The sequence below is a fragment of the Hyaena hyaena genome, unplaced genomic scaffold, assembly GCF_003009895.1.
Source record: "Hyaena hyaena isolate Hyena2069 unplaced genomic scaffold, ASM300989v1 scaffold_280, whole genome shotgun sequence".
In the NCBI taxonomy this organism is placed as follows: domain Eukaryota; kingdom Metazoa; phylum Chordata; class Mammalia; order Carnivora; family Hyaenidae; genus Hyaena; species Hyaena hyaena.
The window spans coordinates 1,166,110-1,188,863 of NW_024080912.1; the positions used below are offsets into that span (position 1 = coordinate 1,166,110).

The 22,754-nt window shown below is 57.4% G+C and overlaps 1 protein-coding gene across 4 annotated transcripts in view; it reads left to right on the top strand.

Annotated features, from left to right (window-relative positions):
• The first annotated feature begins 1,911 nt into the window (after positions 1-1,911).
• The window catches only part of MFNG (MFNG O-fucosylpeptide 3-beta-N-acetylglucosaminyltransferase), a 49,448-nt gene continuing 28,605 nt past the window's right edge, over positions 1,912-22,754 (top strand). For 2 of the 4 annotated variants that reach the window (XM_039246129.1, XM_039246127.1), the window contains exons 1-7: positions 1,912-2,386; positions 7,410-7,458; positions 7,863-7,965; positions 8,612-8,765; positions 11,785-11,870; positions 13,931-14,096; positions 15,769-15,854. In XM_039246129.1, coding sequence (XP_039102060.1) covers positions 2,132-2,386; positions 7,410-7,458; positions 7,863-7,965; positions 8,612-8,765; positions 11,785-11,870; positions 13,931-14,096; positions 15,769-15,854 — 899 coding nt within the window. In that variant the 5' untranslated portion in view covers positions 1,912-2,131. Of the gene's footprint in view, positions 2,387-4,839; positions 5,114-7,409; positions 7,459-7,862; positions 7,966-8,611; positions 8,766-11,784; positions 11,871-13,930; positions 14,097-15,768; positions 15,855-17,420; positions 17,789-22,754 lie in introns of those variants that run through there. The other 2 variants (XM_039246126.1, XM_039246130.1) reach the window with 2 other exon arrangements.

Genomic DNA, 22,754 nt, shown 5'->3' on the forward strand with positions numbered 1-22,754 from the left:
AAGCAGCCCGTCAGGAGATGAACCCTAGTCTGTGTGGCATGAAGCCTGGGATTGTCCCTTGGAGAAGCTGTTCTGGGAAGATGAGCCGCGGGGGTGGGGGGGAGGGGGCTGGCATGCGGCTGGCCCCCAGGAGGGTGATTCAGAAGGGCTGGATTTCCTTTCCTCTCCCTCCACAGATACAGTGCAGGCTCAGGTCACAGTAGGCCCAGGCTGATTCACCAACCATCTGGTACTTTCTTGTGTTTAATTAACAAGTATTTCTTGAGCTTCTACTATGTGCCAGGCACTATCCTAGCCAGTGAGGATTCAGTGAAGAAAAACGAACTTCCGTGTATACTCATGAGAAAGACAGACAATAGGGACGTAGGATATACAGGGTGTTGGGAGATGAAAAGTGCTGTGGAGAGAATATAGCAAAAAAAGGGGGTCTGGAAAGGACAGGTCTGGGGGACTATGAAGGAGGGGAGAGAAAACATTGCAATTAAAAAAATTTTTTTAACATTCATTTTTTAAAACATTTTATTCATTTATTTGTTATGAATTTTTTTTAACATTCATTTGTTTATTCATTCATTCATTTTGGGGGAGGGACAGAGAGAGAGAGAGAGGGAGACACAGAATCTGAAGCAGGCTCCAGGCTCTCAGCTGTCAGCACAGAGCCCGACGCGGGACTTGAACTCACAAGCTGTGAGATCATGACCTGAGCTGAAGTCGGTCACTTAACCGCATAAACCACCCAGGCGCCCCTCAAACATTGCAATTTTTAAACAATGTTTATTTAGTTTGAGAGAGAAAACACATATGTGTGCAAGCAGGGGAGAGGGAGAGAGGGAGAGAGAATCCCAAGCAGGCTCAACCCTCTCAGCACAGAGCCCACCATGGGGCTTGAACTCATGAACCGTGAGATCATGACCTGAGCTGAAATCAAGAGATGCTTAATTGACTGAGCCACTCGGGTGCCCTGACATTGCAGTCTTTAAAAAGTGACCTGGGAATGCCTCGTGAAGAGCATGACCTTTGGGTAAAGACCTGAAGCAGGTGAGGGAGTGAGACATGCAGACATCTAGGGAAAGGTCCAGGCAGGAACAGCATGTGCAAAGGTCCTGAGGTAGGTGTGTCCATGGACTGACCAGAAGCCCAGGGGACCTGGAGTGAAGGGAGCAAGAGGAGAGTGGTAAGAGGTGGGGTTGGAGGTCCCGGGGGCCAGCTCACACAGTGGGCCTTTTGTTCTGAGGGACACGGGGATTCTAGCTGAGGAAGGAAGAGATGTGAGTGACCTTGTGTCTGACGAGATGGAAACGGTGGCTGGAGATGGCCCTCTGGCCACACCTGGCTGGGAGAAGCGCAGCAACAAAAGCTGCTGATTGCGACGTGGCTGAGCTGCTAGATCATCTTAGATCGCTCCTTGCCTTTTGTGCTCAGCTCTCACTTGGGAATACCTATCCTCCTGCTGGTGTGGAGAGCAAAGGAACTGAGCCAGCTACTGCAGGTGCCGCGGAGACTGGGGCATTGGGGACGGCTTTGTGGCCCAGGGAACCCTTCCTTGCGCTGAGCCTTAAACGTCCAAACAGCATGAAGCCTGGTGAACAGAACGCGGTGACGATGGGGGAGAGTATGGGGGCAGAGGTACAGAGTGGGGACAATCTGGGCGGCTGGAGAGCCGGACACCATATAAAATCGCGGATGTTGAATGAGCTAAGCCGACAGTCTCTGGGGAGTCGGGGGGGTGGCGCTGGAGGGTTTGTCGTTGCCCCCACGCTGGCTGCAGCAGCTGGCAGACCCGGGGCTGTCCCTTTCGCTGTGCCTGTGTCGTTTTCAGCCACCTCGGGGGCTCCCCAGGGCCGGCCCCGCCCCTCGGGCCGCGCCGGAGGCAGGGGCGGGGCCAGGCGCCCCAGAGCCGGGGCGGGAGCGCGGCGGGAGCAGGTGGAGGGCTGGCTGGCGGCAGCGGCGGCGCTGGGGCTGCCATGGCTCCGCGTCCCCGGCCAGAGCATCAGCTCCCACCTCCGCCGCCCTCCTCGCCTGCCTCCGATGCCTACCAGACTTTGGCCTCTGCGGGCGTCCCCGCCTAACCAGCCTCCCCTCGCTGTCCGCTGGGGCTTGGGGGATCCAGCCGTCTGGGGTCCCAGGGCCAATGCAGTGCCGCCTCCTTCGGGGCCTGGCGGGAGCCCTCCTCACCCTTCTGTGCATGGGGCTCCTCTCCGTTCGGTACCACTCGCGCGGGTCCCCACAGGCCGTGCGGGAGGCCCCCAGGCGGAGGCCGCCAAGCCCTCTGTCCCCTGAGCTGCAGCCGGACGATGTCTTCATCGCAATCAAGACGACCCGAGCCTTCCACCACTCCCGCCTTGAGCTGCTGCTGGACACGTGGGTCTCCAGGACCAGGGAACAGGTGACGGACGAGGGGGCAGCTGTGGGACCCAAGCGTGGCCCCTGACCTGAGGGACTCACGGAAGCCCTTCTGTTGGGCTGGGGGTCCCCAGCAGCCTCCAGGGAGAAGCTGCCTGCCCACCTGCTCTATCTGGACTCCTCTCCAGGCTCCTCCTTCCTCCCAGGATCAGGGGCTCCTGCGGCCCCTGCCTGTGTCCCTCGCTGGCTCTGGAGCAAGGTGCTCCTCAAGCCCACTCCTCAGTCCCTCCCGAGGGGTCCCTCTCTTCCCTGGCTGTTCTGGCCCAGGCTTTGCTCCTGCCCACCTTGGGCCAGCCTGGCGATGGGGACGATGGAGGTGGAGCGGTGGTGGGAGGCTGGGGTAGAGGCCTCGGAGAGTCCTGACTCTGACACGTGCCCAGGCCAGGCTGCCCCTAGTCCGGGCCCCCAGGGCTGTCCTTCCACCCTGGCTGGGAAAGTGGAGAAGAGGGGCTGAGCTGCGGAGAACACGGGGAGGTCTAGGTGGGGCCTGTTTGGGAGGGAGAGGGGCACGGGGGATCCTTTCCAGAATTCCTGACAGCTCCTGCACGCCGTCCCCCTCCCCTCTCCCGTGCCTGTGTTGCCCAGGGGGAGTGTGCCCAGGGGGAGGGGGCCGTGGGGGAGGGGGCCATGGGGGAGAGGTCAGAGTGGAGGCCAGCCCAGCAGGTAGGATGGTGTGTGTGTGTGTGTGTGTGTGCGCGCGCGCGCGCGCGTGTGTGTGTGCGCATGCGCACTGCACACGCACGGAACCAAAGTGTCAGCATTAGATGCGCTATGACAAGAGCTGTGTGGGTGGCGGGGGCGTGTGGCTTATGTCTTTCTGGGGCACAGGCCGAGTCCCTTCTGGCTCTTGCCCTCCCCAGACCCGGTGCCCTCCCCCAGCAAAGTCAGTGAGTTAGGGTTGTTGGGGAAGTATCTCTGGGGGAGGCAGAGGGGCACGTTTACACACACACACACACACACACACACACACACACTGTCCCTACAGTGGCAGCTGGCTCAGTGGGAGGAAGTGACTGGGCCTTTGGAGGGGGCTGGGGGCTCCTGGGAGCAGGCAAGGTGATATCTGCCAGAGCCCAGGGCCTTCTGGGGAGAGGGCGCCCCCACCCCTGATTTCCTGGCCGTGATGTCCTGGCACCCTATTTAAACCTTTTTCCACTGGGACCCCAGCACCCAGGTTCTTCCCCCCGCCCAGGCTTCTCATCTTGGGGAGATTCTGGTTCCTCCTGCGGAAGCTGCCAAGCCTGGCCCTCCCCGCAGACCTTCCTGTTTACCGTGCTGTGTCTGTGTGTACCCGGGAGCATGCCTCACGTGGTCTGAGGCCCCTTCCTGCCTTGTCGTGATCACCATGGTGGTGCCCTTGCCCCGGATGAGGAAACTGAGGCCAGACAGAGGAAGCGCTAGTCAGCGGCACCCTGGAGGCCTGGAGGCGCAGGGCGCTGGTCCCACCTCCCCGCTGGGACCTTCCCTTCCCTGCTGAGACCCAGCATCCCCAGAGCTGCTGGATCACTGGGCCACAGGAGAGGGTCCTTGGGCTTCCGGCCCCCGTGGGGGGGGGGGGGCTGGGCCTGACAAGAAGCAGATCTGCAAAGAGAGGAAGCAGCCACCCACTCGGGCCTGGAGCTCAATCCCAGATGCCAGCTAGGCAGCCAGAAGGAGAATCTGCAGGTAGCCCAGTGGCCGGGGGGCCAGGGGCTCACATGCCTCACTCTGGTTAACTCTCCAACAGCCCCCCCCCCCCCCGCCGCCCATGGGCAGGTACTGATGGTCCCGTTTTATCGGCGAGGAAACCAAGCACAGTTAAACAGAAGTAGGAGATAAATTCGCTCAGTTGCGCAGCCTCACCTTCCACCCCCAGCACCAGGGGCAGAGTCTAGAAACCTCGTCCTTTAAGGCAGAGTTGAAAAAAAAAAAAAGGCAGGATGCTTCAATGGAGGAAGAGGAAGGGAGACAGGGAGACACACTCCCATCCCACTGCCCCTGGGTCTGCTTTGTCTCTCCCCTTTGAGCCCTTTGGCTCATCTCTCTGTGATCTGGGCCAAGGCCCTCCCCCTTTCAGGCCTCACTTTCCCCGTCTGCACAGGACAGGAGGGTCTAGGAGCCTCTCTCGCCTCTGTTATCAGAAACAGGCCTGAGCTGGTTAACTCTGCGGGCTGGGCGCCCGCCCCAGCTGGTTAAGGGCGGCTGGGTGGCAGGTGGACCTTTGTGGCAGCTCGCGTGCGGCCTTTGTCGCAGGCAGAGGGGGTGGGCTGGGGGGGGCCCTTTTTTGTGATCCGTGGGGAGTCCTTCCCTCCCCCACAGGCGGGTAGGGGTGGGCGGAGCACTGCCGGCCAGCATCTCCCCTCCCCTGCAGCAGATGGCCCCCAGCCCCCCCCCCCTCCCAGCAGGCTGACTTTCCTTTTGTTTCCCTGTGAGGTCTTAACCATTGTCAGAGTCTCCTCCTTAAACAAATTAAATGCAACCCTTGGCTCCGCGGAAACTCTGCCCACTGCTCCGTGCCAATCTCCGGGTTCCAGGGACAGGAACACGGCCTCATGCGCCCCGCCCAGCCCCCAGCCCCGCTGCAGGACCCTCTCCTTCCCCCTTCCCCCACTGATTCCGGCTTATTCATCCATCGGCAAACATGCCCTGGCCCATTTGGCCCACGCTTCAAACTCAAGAGAGTTCCACTATCTGGTGGCTGTTTGGTGGCAAAAGTTTGCCAAGGAGCAGGGTGAGAAAGGCCTGATTTATTTTGCTGGCTCCCTGGGGGCTGTGTGGAAAAGAGACTCCGGGTGGGGGCAGGGCAGAGTAGGGGACCAGGGGAAAGGTGACCGCAACAAAGCGGGCAGGAGTGGGTGGCCGTGGAGGCTGGTGAGGAGAGGTCGCATGCTGGGTAGGCTGGGTGAGCAGAACTGCCTGACGAGACTGGGTGTGCACGGTGACCCCAAGGTGCTGGGTCCCAGCAGGATGGGGAGGGCCCAGAGGAGCACAGGTGGGGGGGGCACTCCGGCACGAGAGTCTGAGGCGCCTGCTAGCCACCGCCCCCCCTCCCCCCCCCCCGCCCCCGGGAGAGGTCTTGGCTGAGGTGGGGCTTGATGATTTCTTGGTGGTGATGGTTAGACCGCGTCACCGAGGCAGCGGATGGGATAGAGGAGGGGACCGGTGTTGGGTCACCCACCACACGTTCTGTGGAGCTACCCAGGAACCTCCGGTGTCCGCTAACTCTGCAAAGGTGGCAGACAGATCCCAGGAAGAAGGGCTCAGAAGGTGGGTGCTACCCAGGCCTCCCGGAGGAGAGCCGGTGCCAAGACGGGGGGAGGGGGGGAAATCAGTCCAGGCCTGTGCCCTTCAGGATGTCACCGACTGGTTGGAGAGACCGAAGGGTAGTTTCCATAACCGAGGGGCTGCTGTTACCACAGGGAGGGACAGGAGGCTGAGGGGCACGTGGGAGGAGCGTCTGGCGAGAAGAGGGCACAGCACACGCAAAGGCTCAGAGGGGTGTGCGTGTGTGGGGCGCATTTGGGGAACTGAAAGGCCTTTTAATTTAAGAGAAGTAGGGGCAGGAAGTAATGAGATAGAGCTGCCTCAGGCATAGGGACTGCATGGCCCCTCATGGCCACACTTAAGAGGCTGGCCTTTATCCTAAGGGCAGTAGGGAGCCACAGAGGGTGCTAGGTGGGGTGGTGGGTAGGGTGTATTATCTGGTTTTGGTCTTCCTGCCCCTTCCTCCCTTCCTGTGCCCCACCCTGGCTTCTGGCCTCCTGCGCCTCAGTTCCCCCTGAGATAAGAAGCTGAGCTTGGCTTCATTGCCAACTGTTTCTCGTTCTTTCTCACGGTATTTTACATTGCCTTCACAGCTACAACTACTTCCCATTTTCCAGCCGGGTAAACTGAGGCTCCTAGGCAGGCTCTGGTCTGATCTGAAGGGTGTCTGGAAAGCAGGGAGATGTTTGTGGCCGAGCAGAGTGGGGCATTGCCGTCAGAGGCCCTAAGGCTGGAGGGAGGGCTGGGCTAGCGTGGTCAGAATGGCAGGTGGGGGTGTCACTCTTTTAAGCGGGTGAGATGCTTTTTCCTTGATCCTCACTTGGAAAGAGTTCAGAGTTGTCAGGGCCCTGGACAGGGCCACCAGGGTCAGAGGAGGCCCTCGGTGGTGCCTGGAGGGCGAGGGGACCTGCTCCCGCAGGGAGAGGCGCTCGCGCTCGGCCAGGTACGGAGTGGGGGTTGGGCCCGTCCCCGGCCGCTGGTCCCTGTCTGCCACCAACTGCCCGTGGAGGGTTAGTCTCTGCGTCTCATTCAGTTTGTGTCCAGGTTATTCATGGGTTGAGCGGCTTCTACCCGCCTGGAAGGTGGCGAGGAGAGGCCCAAGGCCGGCGGGTTCGAATCCCAGCTCAGCAGTTGCCAACTGTCCAACCTCAGTCTGTTACTTAGCCTCAATTTAGCCGTCTGCGAGGGGGACAGATCGCAACACCTGTCTTGAGGTTAAGCGAGGTCTTCAGGGACCAGGAGCGTGAAAGCTGCTGGTGGGGCGCCTGTGCAGTCTGGGAGAGAGCCAGATCGGGTCACGATGCCTGAGGACCCAGACGGCTCCCGTGGCTCTGAAGGCCATGACTGTCCCCCCAGGCAGTGTGGTGTCCTGGTGTGTGGGCCTTTCCACAGAGAATCTGTCTCCGGACGAAGCAGCTAGGGTTGTGTAAGTGTGGTTATGGAGGGGGTGAGTGGGACTGCAGTGTGTGTGTGTGATACAGAAGAGGGGGTGACTCCCGTAGGGTCCCCATGGGTGCTGGTGGAAGTGACACGGTGGCCTGGTCAACCTAGCTTTGAAAGCTAGGTCATGTGTGTTGTGAAGGGGGGGGTGGTTGCTGAGAAAGTCATGTTGTCTTAAAGGCATGTGTGGCGGTGGGAGGGGTGTGTCTGTCACTGATGGGGGGCAGGGTCTGGACAGGTGTGTCGGCACGTGCTTGGCTGTGGGCTGGCCCCGGGCCTGCCCTTGACCGATACCGGGCATGACTCCTCTTTCTCCTTCTTAGACGTTTATCTTCACCGACAGCCCAGATGAAGGTCTCCAGGAGAGATTGGGTAATTCTGGGTGGGGTGGGGGGCCCCTCAGCTGTTACCAGGGACAGGTGGGGTGGCTGTCTGCTGGCCCGGGGTCCCCAGGAAACAGGCCTGCCCACTCTTAGCATGTAGGGACCCTCCTTTGCCCAGGAGGGGGGCAGATTTCTTCGTTGGAAACGGGTATGCGTTTGGGGAGGGGCCGTGCCGGACAATAGCCTGGACACCTGCGTTCTAGCCCAGCCTCCTGTCCAGCAGCTCTGGGGTCCTGGGAGGGTCAGCTCTCCCTGGCCTCAGTTTCTCCGTGTGTAAAACGGGAGCAGGTGGACTGCTCCAGGCTCTCGGAAGTCTTACTCTGTACGCTTACAGCGTGCAGGGCTGTGGGGAGGATCTGGGCAGGGTCCTCTGACTTGTCCCTGCTTCTCCAGGGTCACACCTCGTGGTCACCAACTGCTCGGCTGAGCACAGCCACCCCGCCCTGTCCTGCAAGATGGCTGCTGAGTTCGACACCTTCTTGGCCAGCGGGCTGCGGTGAGCGCACCTGGGTCTCTGGGGACAGGTGTGACCTTTTGTCTCGGGCTAGTTCCTGAATAGGGTTCTGCGTCTAAAAAGTAAAGTTTGGCTGGGTTGTGGAAATTCAATCATGTAGGCCTCCTGGGGTCTATCTCTGGGCACACTGCTCGGGTTCAAGTCTTGCCATTTACTGGCTGTGTGCCCTCAGGCAAGTGTCTTAACGTTTCTGAGTCTTGGTTCCCGCCTGGTAAGTGGACACACTTTCCTCAGGAGATCACACAAGATGCTGTCTCGCTCAGACGGTGTGCCTTAAACATCTGCTACTCTAATTTTTAAAAAACATATTTTAACATTTATTTATTATTGAGAGATAGAGACAGAGCATGAGCTGGGGAGGGGCAGAGAGAGGGGGAAACACAGAATCCGAAGCAGGTTCCAGGCTCTGAGCTGTCAGCACAGAGCCCGACGTGGGGCTCGAACCCACAAACCACGAGATCATGACCTGAGCCGCAGTCGGGCGCTTAACCGACTGAGCCACCCAGGCGCCCCCTACTCTCCCTAATTTTGTTGACTTATTGTGGGGGGTGCAAAAGGGAGTCTGGTGGGCTGGCAACCCTTGGGAACCCTCCTCCAAGCTTACCATCCCCCCCCTGTGTCCCCGCAGGTGGTTCTGCCACGTGGATGACGACAACTATGTGAACCCAAGGCCACTGCTGAAGCTGCTAAAAACCTTCCCGCAGACCCGCGACGTCTACGTAGGCCGGCCCAGCCTGAACCGGCCTATCCGCGCTTCCGAGCCCAGGCCGCACAACCGCACGGTGGGTCCCTCCCTTCCTTCTTCGAGCAAGGGTCACGGGTGTGGGCTGTGGCCAGGCCGGGGGCGGGGCCAGACGGGGGCGGGGCCAGACGGGGGCGGGGCCGCCGACACTTGCTGTGTGTCTGATCCTGTCTTCGCCTCCGTGAAATGGGAAGACGGAGGTCATGCAGGTGAGGCACGGACTCCGGCACATAGTACGGCCTCCGTCACTGTGGAGGTCACACAGCGGGTCGTTCTGGTCACACAGCGGAAGGGGTGTGGAGGGTGGGGGGGGTGAGCTGAGGCTTCCTGACCCTGCCCCCCGTGTTGTCATGTACTCATGCAGCTGCACCCGCTGTTCAAGTGCGGAAGCTGCTGGGCCAGCTGGTCATTGCGCTGCCCGTGGGCCTCTGAGCCCCTCCCCTGGGCACCTCTCCTCGCTACAGACTAAAGGGGTGACATCTGGCCCAACGGGGTCCCCAGCTTCAGCTTCAGACCTAGATGGGCACTAATGAGGACTGTCAGATTTAGGGAAAAAAACAACCCCAAAAACCTGGATGAAAGTTAAATTTGACTTTCACATAAATAGGGACGCATGTTTTAGTAGAAGTGTGTAGCATGGCTCTTTCCCGGTCCCCAGGCCCCACCAGGCCCCTAGGGGGCTCCCTTGGCCCCAGGGAAAAGGCTAGTCAGGGGGTTCCCCCCCTCCCTCCCGGAGGCGAGGCGGCATCTGGAGCAGGAGCCCGGGGCTTCAGGGCTCTCTGCCTCCCTGGCTCACCATCTGCTTCATCAGGGAAACACAAAACCTTAATTATCAGCGGCTAATTGGCCTCTGAGCCCTAATTAAATCCTCCCAGGCCCTGGGGGGTGTGTGTGTGAGTCTGCTCCAGGTGAGCAGAGGGGGTGCTCCACGCTCCTGCACCATCGCCCGCTTGGATGTAGGGTTTGCGAACTCTGCTCTGGAGCCCGACTCCCTGGGTTTACAGGCCACCTCTGCCGCCTCCTGGCGTCGTGACCTTTGTTGAAGTCATCCCACCTTTCTGGGCCTCAGTTTCCTCACCTGCGAAATGGGCGATTGCGGTCCCCACCTGGCAGGGCGGTTGTGAGCAAAGTAAGATATAATTCAGCGAGGTCATCTCTCCGAGTGCTTGGGATGGGACCTGACACATAATGACACTAGTAAGTGTTAGTGATCGGTACCCAACCCAGCGGGGCCTTCATCTCTCAGCCTGATGCTTCCTGTGCAGTTTCAGTACTGCTGGGCACACCCAGGCCCCGAGTCTGGAATGTGCAGTAATATTCTTCTTGCATAAACTCCTCAGTGGGATCCCAAGACGCTGCCCCAGAGTGTCCCAGCCTGTTTGGATTCTGGGGTACCCTCTGGGTTGGGGGGGCAGCAGAAGGGGGCGAGAGCTCCGGTGTGGGCTCAGTCCCAGCTCTGGGACCTCGGTTCTCTGCACCTGGTCAGCTCATCTGCAGGACAGGACCCCGTATATCAGTGCTCAGGGTTAGGCACTTATACAGTGACTGATGTTGTTACTTTAATTATCTGGGAGGTAACACCCTGAACCCAAAACTCATTAAACAAGCATTAATGGGACACCTATTGTGTGCCAGGTCCTTAAGAATCTGTTTATTCTGCTCTAAGAGGGTGGCATTTCTAGAAGTAGCTCATAGAGGTCCTCAGGAGGAGGACACAGGGCCAGGAGAACCACTGGATTTCACAACTGGGGCAGATGCACTCGCAAGTGACAAATCTGGGATCCAGGGAGGAGCAGTAACTTTCTCAAGGTGACACAGCTGTGCAGTGGAGGAGGCCGAGGTCCCGGAGTCATTCTTCCCAACTTCCTGCCCAGGGTTCTCACTACTGCATCAAGGAGGATAACCCAACCCAATGCAACATGCATTAATTAAGCGCCAACTGTGTACTTGGGAGAAGGTACCCTTAGGGAACCTGTTAGTGGAGAGGTGGTACAGCTGAGAGGGTACAGTGTTTGCTGAAAGCCTTAGAGAGGCTCAGGGCTTCTGGCTTCACGGATCCTCGCAGAGGAGGTGGGGACAGGGTGGTTTACACCCCAAAAGTGCATTATTGGTTTCTGAGATTGAGATTTCAAGGAGTTTGCTGGCCTCAGGGGCTCACAGGCTCGTCTGTCCTTCTCTCTTTACTCCGCCAGAGGCTTCCTTCTCTCCTTGTGCAGAAAAGCTTTCTCCATCCCAGGAGCTGTAAGCAGTGAGGCCAGTGCCCGTGGCCTGTTATCGGTGGTGTGGGGACTATAGCTCCCAAGTCTGGTGACCCCGTTGGGGCGCCTGGGTGGCTCAGTCGGTTGAGCGTCCGACTTCAGCTCAGATCATGAACTCGCGGTTCATGGGTTCGAGCCCCATGTCAGGCTCTGTGCTGACAGCCAGCTCAGAGCCTGGAGCCTGCTTCAGATTCTGTGTCTCCCTCTCTCTCTGACCCTCCCCTGCTCACTCTGTCTCTCTCAGAAAAAAAAATAATAAAATAAAAAAAATTTAAGAAAAAAAAAAGAAAGCATCTCTTCCTCACACTTAGCATACGGAGCTCAGGGAAGAACTCTGATTGGCCAAAGTCATGTGCCTTGTCACTGAGCCAATCACTGGGTCAAGGAGTGTGGCCTTGTGATCCACCATTCCCAGGGCACCTACCCATGTCTGTGGCCCAGAGAAGCTGGTGCCGTGTCTGGCAGCTCCCTCTGAACCCCATGGGGTGAGGTAGAGGAGGCCTTTCTCTGGGAAAAGGGGGGAGCAGACAAATATGGCGCATATTCTCTCTCTAACTGAAATCCAACCAGACTGGGGTCTGAGTGGTGACCCCCTCGCTCTTAATTAGCTCTGCGACTTTGGGCCTTGGTTTGCCTGTCTATAAAATGGGCTGAATAATGTCAAACTGTAGCAGGACTTGAGTGAAATGTGAAAATACAAAGGGTGGGAGCCATGCTGGTTGGTGGTGAGGGGTGGCCCGGCCGGTGACCCCCACCCCCAGGCTCACCCTGCCCCTTGGCCCTCTCCCCTTCTCCCCCCAGAGGCTGGTACAGTTCTGGTTTGCCACGGGGGGTGCTGGCTTCTGCATCAACCGCAAACTGGCCTTGAAGATGGCCCCATGGGCCAGGTAAGCAAAACCCCTCCTGGCGGGAGGTGAGGAGAGTAGGGCCTGGCGTGGGGGCCTTTGCAGCAGGAAGGGCGCAGGACTGCGCTGCGGAGAAGCCGCCTGCCATTGTGCTGTGTCGCAGGGTCACACAGTTAGCAGTGTGCCAGCCACCTGCCATCCTGCCCTCAGGGGTGCACTGCTGAGTGCACTCTGCCACACGCAGGCAGCTTGTCATCTCTGGGAGCCTCAGTGCCCCCATCTGTAAAACCTAATAATATAGGGGCGCCTGGGTGGCTTAGTCAGTTAAGCGTCCGACTTTCACTTAGGTCATGATCTCGCGGTTCGTGGGTTCGAGCCCCGCGTCGGGCTCTGTGCTGACTGCCAGCTCAGAGCCTGGAGCCTGTTTCAGTCTGTGGCTCCCTCTCTCTCTGACCCTCCCCTGCTCATGCTGTCTCTCTCTCTCCTAGAAATAAATAAAAATGTTAAAAACAAAAAACAAAAAAACAAAAAAACCTAATAATATAATAGCTGGAGGGCTGCTGTGAGGGCTAAATGGGGAAATGTTTGGGTTGGCGCCTGGTCTGAGCCTGGCAGATATTAAGTCCCATTTGCAGGCCTCTTCTTACTGGTAAATGTCACAGGGGACGTGAAGGCCAAGTGTAGGGGCACTCAGAGGAAGGAAGACGTGGGGCCTTCTGCTTGGAAATGGGAGGAAGACTTCCTGGAGGAGGTGGCATTTGAAATGGGATGGCCCTAGAGGCCCCCGGAGTGAAGGGGGCCCCGGGGTAGTGGAAGCCCCCAGGATGGGGTGAGGTACTGGTATCTAGAGAGGAAGTGCAAAGGCCTGGCCTCTCGAGGTCGGCTTGGAGAGGCTCTTGTTAATAGCAATATCAGTGTCACTACCTCGTATCGAGGGCTGACTCTGAGCCAGGCCTGTGCTTCACCAAGAGTCATCACAGCCTCTGGCAGGGAGGAGTGTCAGCCTTCTTTCCACAGCTGAGGAGACTGAAGCTCTGAGAGGCTGAGCAAGTGACTCGTCCAAGGTCACCCAGGTCCAAGGTCGCTCAGCTGCTGGCTCTGACTCCAGGGTCTGCATACTTTGCCACTAGACCACCCTGGCCCGCTCTGACCTGGATGGGAGGGGTCAGAGGGGTCCTCCCAGGCCGGGGGGAGGGGGGACAGGGCTTGGGTCCTGGTTAAAGGTGGTAATGCTGTCTTGGGGCTTGTCGACAGCAGAAAACGTACACGTGACTGGGGGGGGGGTCTCTCCTGTGCCTGGTGCCCCCAGATGGGCTTCTGCCCACCTTTAGGGTACATTTGTGGGAAGTGGAAAAGGTACCCCATCTGGGCAGGTGTAGCCCTCAGGCACAGCCTGGGATGTGGAGGGAAGGCTGGGTTTCTGCACCCACTGGGCCCCTCAGTCAGGCATCCATGCAGGGGGCAGTTGGCCCCCAGGGGAGTTCATGGTGTCTGCTCCTTCCCTCCTCAACATCCAGCTGACTCCGGAATATCCTGTAAGACTCCATTTAAAGACTGCCATTGTTGGGATTAAATCAAAAGCAAAACAAAAGATGGTCACCTCCTCCAGGAAGCCCGCCTTACCCTCCCTGTGTCTCCCAGGCCTCATGCTTCCCTGACTCAGTGCCAGTCCTACTCCAAAACGACCTGTTCCCCCATCTCCCTTCCGAGTAGAGGCTGCTGGTGAGGCAGCAAGCGTTTCTTTCTCACCTCTGTCTCCACAGCTCTAGCATGGCCCCTGCCACCAGCTAGATCCCTAAGCTCAGCAAAGAGTGGATGAGTGAATGAATGTAAAGAAAGGAAGGGATACATCTGGAAGGGGCTTCTTCTCATCACTCTTCCGTTTAACCTACACAATGGCCCTGTGAAGGCTTTATCATGCCCATTTCACAGAACAGAATACTGAGGCTCCCCAGGTTGGCAGCTTGCCCAAGGCCACACAGGGCGCTGCAGGCGCATGGTAGAGTGGGCCCTGGAGGAGGAGGGTCTTCTGGGAGGCAGGGGTGGGGGCTCTAGGTGTTGAGGGCCTGGGCCAGGGACCACAGCACGAATCTGTCTCTCAGTGGCCCCCGCTTCGTGGAAACATCTGCTCTCATCCGGCTGCCTGACGATTGCACCGTGGGCTACATTGTCGAGTGCAAGCTGGGGGGCCACCTGCAGCCCAGCCCCCTCTTCCACTCCCACCTGGAGACCCTGCAGCTGCTGGGGGCTGCCCAGCTCCCAGAGCAGGTGAGCTGGCCTGGGGACAGCGGGGGAGGGGTGTGTAGGGGCCGTCTCCTACTGATCGGGAAACTGAGGCCCACAGTGGCAAAGGGCCCTCAGCAGGGCACGCAGTGACTCAGCCCTCTCCACCTCCAGCCCTTCAAGGGTTATGTGTTGCTCAAGTTCTTTGATCTGCCCTTGAATGCCAGCTGGAAGGGCCTGCACGGACCAGAGGAAGCTGGCCTTCAGGTTGAGAGCACTCCCCTTCCTCCCTGCTCCCCCTTGTCCCTCTGACCCTTCTTCAGCCTTCCAGCCTCCCCCAGCCCTCCGAAGGGGCCAGGCCTGCCCTTTGCAACATTGCCTGATGGTCTTCCCCCCTTCATCAAAGGTTATAGCCCCCTGCTTTCTTTTAACGCAGAGGTTGCTGGGAAAGACCAGATCTTTAGTGGGAAACCTTAGGCATAAGGTCCAGCTGGGAGAGGGGGACCCATTCCAGCACCTGGTAGATGCCACCCTCCTGCTCATGGGTGACCATTCTTGTAGGTGATCCTGCCTGGGAAAGCCCCTGGGATCCCCCACCCAACAGCTCGCGTCAGAGTCCTTTGGTAGCAAGGGACAGAAGCGCAACACAGCCTGGTCAGTCAAGTGTGCATATGGGCTCATGTTCCCGAGAAGCCGGGGGCTGGCGTGCTAGTTCCGGCTGAGTGTGCGTGCTCACACGGTGCCCACTGTCATCTGTCTCCCCCGACGCTGGGCTCACCCTCGGGCAGGCTCGCCCCTCAAGCTGGGAAGACGGCAGCCCCAGGTTCCCACCACGCCCACCAGAGGAGAGCTCCTCCTCCTGCCCAGTCCCGGGGCAGGCGCGCATCGGCCGGAAGGCCTGCTTGGGTCACACTTGTCTCCCACCAGAGCCAAGAGTTAGTGTTGATTCTGCAGTCCCGGCACCGGGGCACAGGGTCGGGTCCCCATAGGACCGCAGGGCCTGAAGCCAGGAAGTGGGGACAGATTTGGGGCAGCTCGAGCCAGGTACCCTAATGGTTGGGACTTCCCAGGATGCCCGCTGTGCCAGGCACCAGGCTGGTGGCTTTATCTGCTTTAACTCTCTGGTTCCTTACAACGTTCACATGAGGTCAGTGTTAACATTCCCATTCTGTAGGCAGGGAAACTGAGGCCAGAGAGCTGAAGTAGCCAAGGCACAGAGCAAGAAGGAGATTTGAACCCTGCCCGGATGGCCCCTAAGCCTCCGCTATCTCTTGACAAGGGACGTGATCTCATGTTCCCATTGCAAGTGAAGTGACCTGAGGCTCCTGGAGGAGAGGGAGGGCCATGACCCCACAGTCTCAGGCAAGCTCTGTCCAAACATGGAATTTCCTGGAATTTACTACCCCCTTTGAGACTCAGTTTCCTGGTCTGTAGGCAAGGGACTCATTCCAGCCTCTGGGGAAAGGTGGACCGTTGGGGATGCATATGGAGCCTGGGCATGGCCATGGCCTACCAGCTTGAGGTGCCTTGTGGAGTGGGGTGGGCCCCCAGCCACACTCTCAGGGCTAAGGGTGGGATTTCAGGCAACGCAGGCGCAGTGCGCCCCGCAGTGTCTTACCTACCTTCCCTGCTTCTGCTCAAACACTGCCCCCTTGTGGGGCCCCCAGTGGGACAGCCCACCAACCTGCACCTTCTCTGCTTGCTTTTCTCTGCCCAGGTCACCCTCAGCTATGGCGTCTTTGAGGGGAAGCTCAATGTCATTAAGCTCGAAGGCCCCTTCTCCCCTGAGGAGGACCCTTCCAGGTGAGTCTGGGGGCTCAAAGCATAGGATTGGAGGAATGGGGGCTGAATCCAGGCATCCAGAGATGGGAGACCCTGAAAGGGAAGGAAGGCCCTGGTGGCTGAGAGCAGAGAGCCGGGAGTGGAGGGAATGGAGTTCAGTCCCTGTTCTGCCCCAGGGTTGCTGTGTGACCTTGGGCAAATACCTTGCTTTCTCTGGGCCATAGTCTCCCCGTTTGACAAGGAGGCTGCGTGTGGTGGATCTGGAGGGCTCCCCCAGTCCTGACCCGCTGGGATTCTTCACGAGGCCCTAGAAGACTGACACACCTTCACTGAGCAAAGGAGATGCTCTAATGGAAAAATTTCAGGCCCCGATGAAAAATTTGTACTTCAGCTTTTGTAGGCTCGTTGTTTCTTTGACAGTCTTCAGTGGTTCTTTTCAGAGGGTAGATGGTTGGAAAGAGGGCTCAAATGCCACCGAGGCACCTTCCGGTTCTGCCCTCAAACAGGCCGCAGAACGATCAGGCCTGTGAGACCACAGCCCGTGACTTGATGTGCTGGGCGGGCGGGCCTGCCCAGGGACGCTGTTGCGGTAGTTGGTGGGAGATGAGGCAGGGGCCTCCCCAAGGCCTTGTAGGCTCGCTCTGGACTTCGGATTGACCTGAAGTATGGAGAGCCTTGGGGGAACCTGGTTCTGAAGTTCTGCAGAGTGGTGTGCATGGAGCAGAGGGCTCACAACTGTTCAAAGGCCCTGAGGGCAGGGCTGTATTGAACAAGTTGGCCATTACAAAGAGGCAGAAGAGTTTGGCTCAACGCAGGGAAAACATTCAAATTTCTGAGATGAAAGGAACTGCATTCTAACGGGGTGGGCTCCCCAGGGGTGGTGTATGAGCTGTGGCTGTACTACCAAGAGCTTTAAGAGTGGATGCTCAGTTCCCTCTAAGCCTGAAGATTCTAGAATCCAAAGGCTCCTGCCTGAAAGAGCTAGAGCTGACTGGGGACTCAGATACATGTGAGTGGATAGTCTAGCCTCAGCTGGGGTCTCTTCATGGCATCCCTGGCCTTTGAAGTCTCTCTAAACCATTGGTTTTCAGTAGGACCATTCCCCTCCCCTACCCCCGCCCTGCCCCAGGGACACTGGCTATGTCTAGAGACATCACAAAATTTTTTTTAATGTTTATTTTTGAAGGAGAGAGTGACAGAGCATGAGCAGGGGAGGGGCAGAGAGAGAGGGAGACACAGAATTCGAAGCAGGCTCCAGGCTCTGAGCTGTCAGCACAGAGCCCGACGCGAGGCTCGAACTCACTAACTGTGAGGTTATGACCTGAGCTGAAGTCGGATGCTTAACCGACTGAGCCCCCCCAGGCGCCCCTCCAAGGAGACGTTTTTGACTGACATCTAGCGGGTAGAGGCTGGGGGTGCTGCAAAACATCCCATGATGCCCAGACCACCCACAACAAAGAATTATCTGGCCCTAAATGTTAATAGTGCCGTGGTGGAGAAATTCTGTGACGTGTGCGCCCCCAGGAGCCCGTGGCCTGAGCATGGGGATCATGGTGACCATCTTGTCCGTTTCCGGTCTCTCCGCAGGTTTCGTTCCCTCCATTGTCTCCTCTATCCGGATACTCCTTGGTGCCCGCAGCTGGTGGCCAGGTGAACCCTGACCTGCTGGGCAAAGATTAGGCCGAGGCCTCTGGTTATCCTTTGGCCTCCCAGGCAGCCCTGGGGACCCGTGGCGGGTGCCCTTTGGTGGACAGTCCCTGGCACGGCCTCTGAGCAGTGGGCCAGCCCAGGGTTGGATGGTGGCTGGCAGTGAAGGCATGCAAGGCCCCGGGGAAGTGGACTGGATGGCCCAGAGAACAGGTGCACTGGGTGCGGGGAGACAGGCCCCAGGGGCTGGGCTTCTATGGGCCTTGAGTGGCTGAATTGAATAAGCATGGCGGGGGGGGGGGGGGGGGGGGGGGGGGGGGGGGGAGGGGAGGGCTTGAGCTGGGCTGGGGCTCAGGGATCCTAACCCTCTAGAGAATTACGTGGGCCCCTGGTGGGGCCTGGCCTTCTACCCCCAGCTCTGGTCTGTGTCATTCCCCCTGGGGCCGAGCACTGGGCCGTCTACTCCTGGCCCCCTCGGCTGGACCACCAGCCAGCGAGGGGACGCAGGTGGAATAACGCAGAACCCGGGGTCTGTGCACATACTGGTGTTGCTGGCCGGTCTCCAGCTCCTTGCTCCCCACCCCTTGCGACCAGATTCCGTGTTGTTTGGAGTATCATCGTGCCCGGACTCAGAGCACGGGTCGTGATGGACCCCAGCCAGTCGTGATGATCATTCTGCTCCCTCTCCCAGCCTCCCTTGCTCAGTCTGTCAAGTGTGAACTAAACAAAGCCGATGCAGAGGCTTCTGGGGAAGTCTCTGGAGCCCAATACCCCATATTCACACTGCGAATGTGGGTGTGATGTCTGGGTCTGGGGCGGCTGCCTTGTTGTCGTGAAGGGAGGGCTGTGACAATCACGCACACTTGTCCCTTTTGGCATCTGGTTCCGTGAGAAAATTAAACCCTGATTTGTTTAAACCTCCCTTGGTCCAGTGTCTTGCTACGTGTGGCTGCCACGTTCCTGGCTGGGGCAGGGTCTTATTTCTGTCTGTCCCAGCGGGGATGGTGGTGTTCATCTGGTCCTGAGCTAGATGTCTCTGCTCTGCCCTTACTGGCTGTGTGACCTTGAGGAATCCGCTTTGTCTCTCTGGGCTGTGTGCCCACTTTACAGATAAGAAAGGGAATACCCTCTTCATGGATTGGTATCCGGGTGAGATGCACAGAGCCTGGCACCGAGAAGGAAGGGCTCGGTGAACAGCGGACAGTGGCCGTTACTAGCGTGGGCTTGGGTCACGGTGAGCCAGGGTGTGCGAGGGTGTGTGTGTGTGGCATGCCCCTCTCTACACAGATCTGTGCGTAAGACATGTGTGGTGTATATATGTGTGTGTGCCCACATCACATGTGTGTGACAACGTACGTATGTGTGACTGTGTGTATGCTATGAGGTGCCGGTGTGACAGGAGGGCCTTCTCCTTTTCTCTGCCCTCAGAGCCTGAGCTGGGGGCAGCCAGAGAGAATTGGGAGAGGCCGAGAAGAGCCTCATCTGAGGGGGTCGGCCTCTGGTGTCCGATAAAGGGACAGTTTGACAGCCAAGGCAGGAGTCGAGTCAATGCAAACACCCTTAGGATTGCAGGTCCCGGAGAGCTTGCGTGAATGAATGAAGGTGATGGTGGTAAAATTTCAGGAATGCTGGTGGGGAAGCCTAGGGATGAGAGGGCTCTTCTCCCCACACATCATTGTCCGTGATGTTGGAAGTTGGGGCCACTGTGGGGCTCTGGGCTGGGGGCAGGAGGGAAGACAGGAGAGATTCTGAGGCACGGAGGGGCCCTGAGCCAGGCAGCCAGGCCTGGGGGCTCCTTGGAGCAGACCCTCCAGCCCTTGAAGGACCTTGTCTTTGATGCAGCTCTGTCTGGGACCTTTGGAACCACTGTACACCAGTTCCGTGCCTCAGCCCTGGCTTCCAAGGAGGAGCTTGAGGCCCACAGAAGGACCGCCATGTGCTTGTGGTCACACAGCAGGTCAAGTGCAGAGTCGGGCTGCTTGGGCTCTTCCAAGGCCTCCTTTCTCTCTGGGCTAACCTGATGCTGGGTTTGTGGGGCATGAACTGAGTGGGGGTGGCCGCGGCCCTGCAGCCCTGGTGGGGGATGGGGGGGTGTGTGTCCCACAGCTGCTGTCCTCTCCGACCTGCGTGTGGAAGGCTGCCGGCCGGCCTGCTTTTTAGAAGCCGCAGCAGATTTGCGGGTTGTTCCCAGATCCTGGGGGTCGGGTGGAGGGAACAGGACTCGGGCCATCTGCTGCCTCCATTGTCCCAGAATAGCTGTGCTAGGGAGGGGGAGCAGAGTCAGCAAGGATCAGAATTGGGATGGAGGAAGGGGGGACGGTGTCTGGATTTAACCCTTTGTGTGTCTGTATGGGAGAGTATAAAGCTGCTTGCACTGTGGACTAAGGTGGCCCACGTAGGCCCCACGGGCAGGATTGTCAGGGGGAAGGGACAAGGTTGGACCACCCGGTATTGGTCTTGGGCAAGTATCGTTCCCATTTTGTAGATTAGAGGCGCCAGAAGCAAGGTTTGAAGCAACCCGGGACACCTCTGGAGAGTTCTCTCCTTTCCACCTGTGGCTCTGTGCCTTGGGCAGGTGACTTTACTATTCGCCGGCCCCACCAGTGGGATAGACGCAGTGACTTTTACACTGTGTGCTGTGCGGTTTTGAGACGCTGCAGAGAAAGCTCCTGGTGCAGGTACTGCCTGCTCAAGAAACAACAGCTCCCCGCCCTCTCTGAGTTCCGCATTCTCGGCTGTAAAGGGGGGGCGGCAGGGGTGCTGGACCGGCCATCACCTCCACTCCACCATCTGGGTCCGGGCCATTGTCAATGTCGCCTGTGTTACCGCAGCGGCCTCCTCACCCACTGGTGGTGGGTACAGTGGCCTCCTTGTTTGCCCTGGTGGATGCCCAGGTGGTTTCACCCAGGTGGGTGATCAGCCTGGAGATGCTCATCATGTTTACTGTCACCTCAAAAGGGAAAGTCTGTCCTTAAGTGTTCCTGACGTGATGCCATAGGAAGGAAATGACACCACCCAGGAGGCCTGCTTGCCTAAATAATTGACCCTACGCCAGCCAATCTTCTGGATCTACATGCCAGTTTGGAGGAAATGGGGGTCAGTGGAACATGTTAAATGACACCATGAGAGTTCAGGCCACCACGTCAACAAAGGGGATAAGTCCACACGATGGACTTAGTTTCTTTCAAGTAAGATGGTATCAAAAAGGTAGGAAGGAGGGACCATTAGAGATGATAAGAGATTGAAAAGGTATTGGAACCAAATGCAGTGCACAGACCTTGTTTAGATCATGGTTCAAATAAATGGGCACTAAAAAGGTGTTTTTTAAAACAATTTTAATGTTTATTTTTGAGAGAGAGAGACAGAGAGCAAGGAGAGCCAGAGAGAGAGGGAGACACAGAATCTCAAGCAGGCTCCAGGCTCTGAGCTGTCACCACAGCACAGAGCCTGATGTGGGGCTCGAACCCTCAAAATGTGAGATCATGACTTGAACCGAAGTTGGACGCGTAACCAACTGAGCCACCTGGGTGCCCCTAAAAAGGTGTTTCTGAGACAAATGAGGAAACTTGAACATAGACTTTGTACTAGATGGTATTAAGAAATTGTTCATTTTATTAGGTATGATAATGATATTGAGGTTCTTTTTTTTAAGTTTATTTATTTATTTAAGTAATCTTATACACCCAACATGGGGCTTGAAGTCATGACCCCAAGATCAAGAGTTACATACTCTTCCAACTGAGCCAGCCAGGTGCCCCGAGGTTCTTTTTTATTTTATTTTTTTTTTAAATAAGAAATGTTCTAATATATACATTCTGAAATATTTATGGGTGAAATGTATAATGTCTGGAATTTTCTTTAAAAAAGAGCTTGAGGGGAAGAATGAAATAAGAGTGGCAAAATAGGGGTAGCTTTGAAGCTGGGTGACAGGCTCATGGGGGTTCATTATGCTGTTCCCTTTACTTTGGGGTGTGTTGAAACTTTCTGTAATAAAAAGTGAAATAAAGAGGGTCTGTGGATGTTCCATTTGTTGGCTCTCGGTCTCCCCCTTCCCTTTCCTCTCCCCCCATGTCCCACATTCAGGGCCAGATAACATCTGTTCTCATCAGACACAGCCGTCCTGGTTCCTCTTCCTGTTCTCCCCAAACACCCAGAGAAAGGAGAGGCAGACCTTGACCGGAAGCTGGCCCTGCCTGAATGGCATTTGGCCCATTGCCTGGTTTCCCCAAGGCGTACCCTGATTTCTTTTGGTTCTGAGCACTTGTTCCAGCTGTTTTGTAACCCAGTGGCATTCTCTTTGGGCGCAGTCATTGGGCACATCCCCCCACCCACTCACCCCTCCTCCTAGCCATCCATCCAATAAGAATTTACTGCTCACCTCCTCTGGGTGAGTAGGGGGAAGCATCCCTGTGTTAGAGGTTACACCGGGGAATCCGGTTCAAGCCTGACCCTCAAGAGGGAGCTCAGATCCTAGTTGGGACATATTGAAGCCATGGTTCATCATGTCGCGATGATGAAACAAGACCATGGGGCACAAGGAGGAAAGACTCAAATCTGGAGGGCCTACAGGGCAACAGGCATCAGGAAGACTTGATGTGTGAGGTGATGGTGGATCTGGGTCTTGAGCCACGAGGAGATCAGAAGGAGGAGAATGCGTCACATACCGCCTTGCAGAGAGGGCTAGGGAGGCCCCAAGGAAGGACACAAATGTTGGCTATGGTTATGGGGACTACTGTTTCCAGGTGACTACTAATCACATCTTGCAGGATAAAGGTGAAGTATGTACCTAGCACAGTGTCCTCATAAAACAGAGAGAGTGCTTTCCCTTCTTGCCTCTCTCATCTCCTCTGGAACAACTTTGTAAGTTTCTGCCGGAGCAGAGACTCTGCTAGATGCATTTCTGTGCCTCAGAGTATCTAGTGCAGTGCTGGGCACATAGCAGGCACTTCATGAAGACCAATGACCATTTCAGTGACTGAGTCAATGTTAGCCAGTACCAGGATGGCTGTATTAGAATCATGGGTACTTGGTACAATGGGATTCCAAGGCCCCATCTTAGGTCCTCAGAATCCCAGTCTCCAAAGAAGGGGCCAGGGAATCTATACGTTCACCTGGTTCCCTAGGGCTAGAGGAGATGGGGTTGAGGTGAGTTCAGCACCACGGACAGAAGCCTCAGTGCCACCTCCATGTATTCTTCCTGGGACTCGCTGGGGCAGAGCATTCTTTGTGTGTATGTGTGTATTGCTCATGGTCCAATCCGGAAGTGGAAGAGGT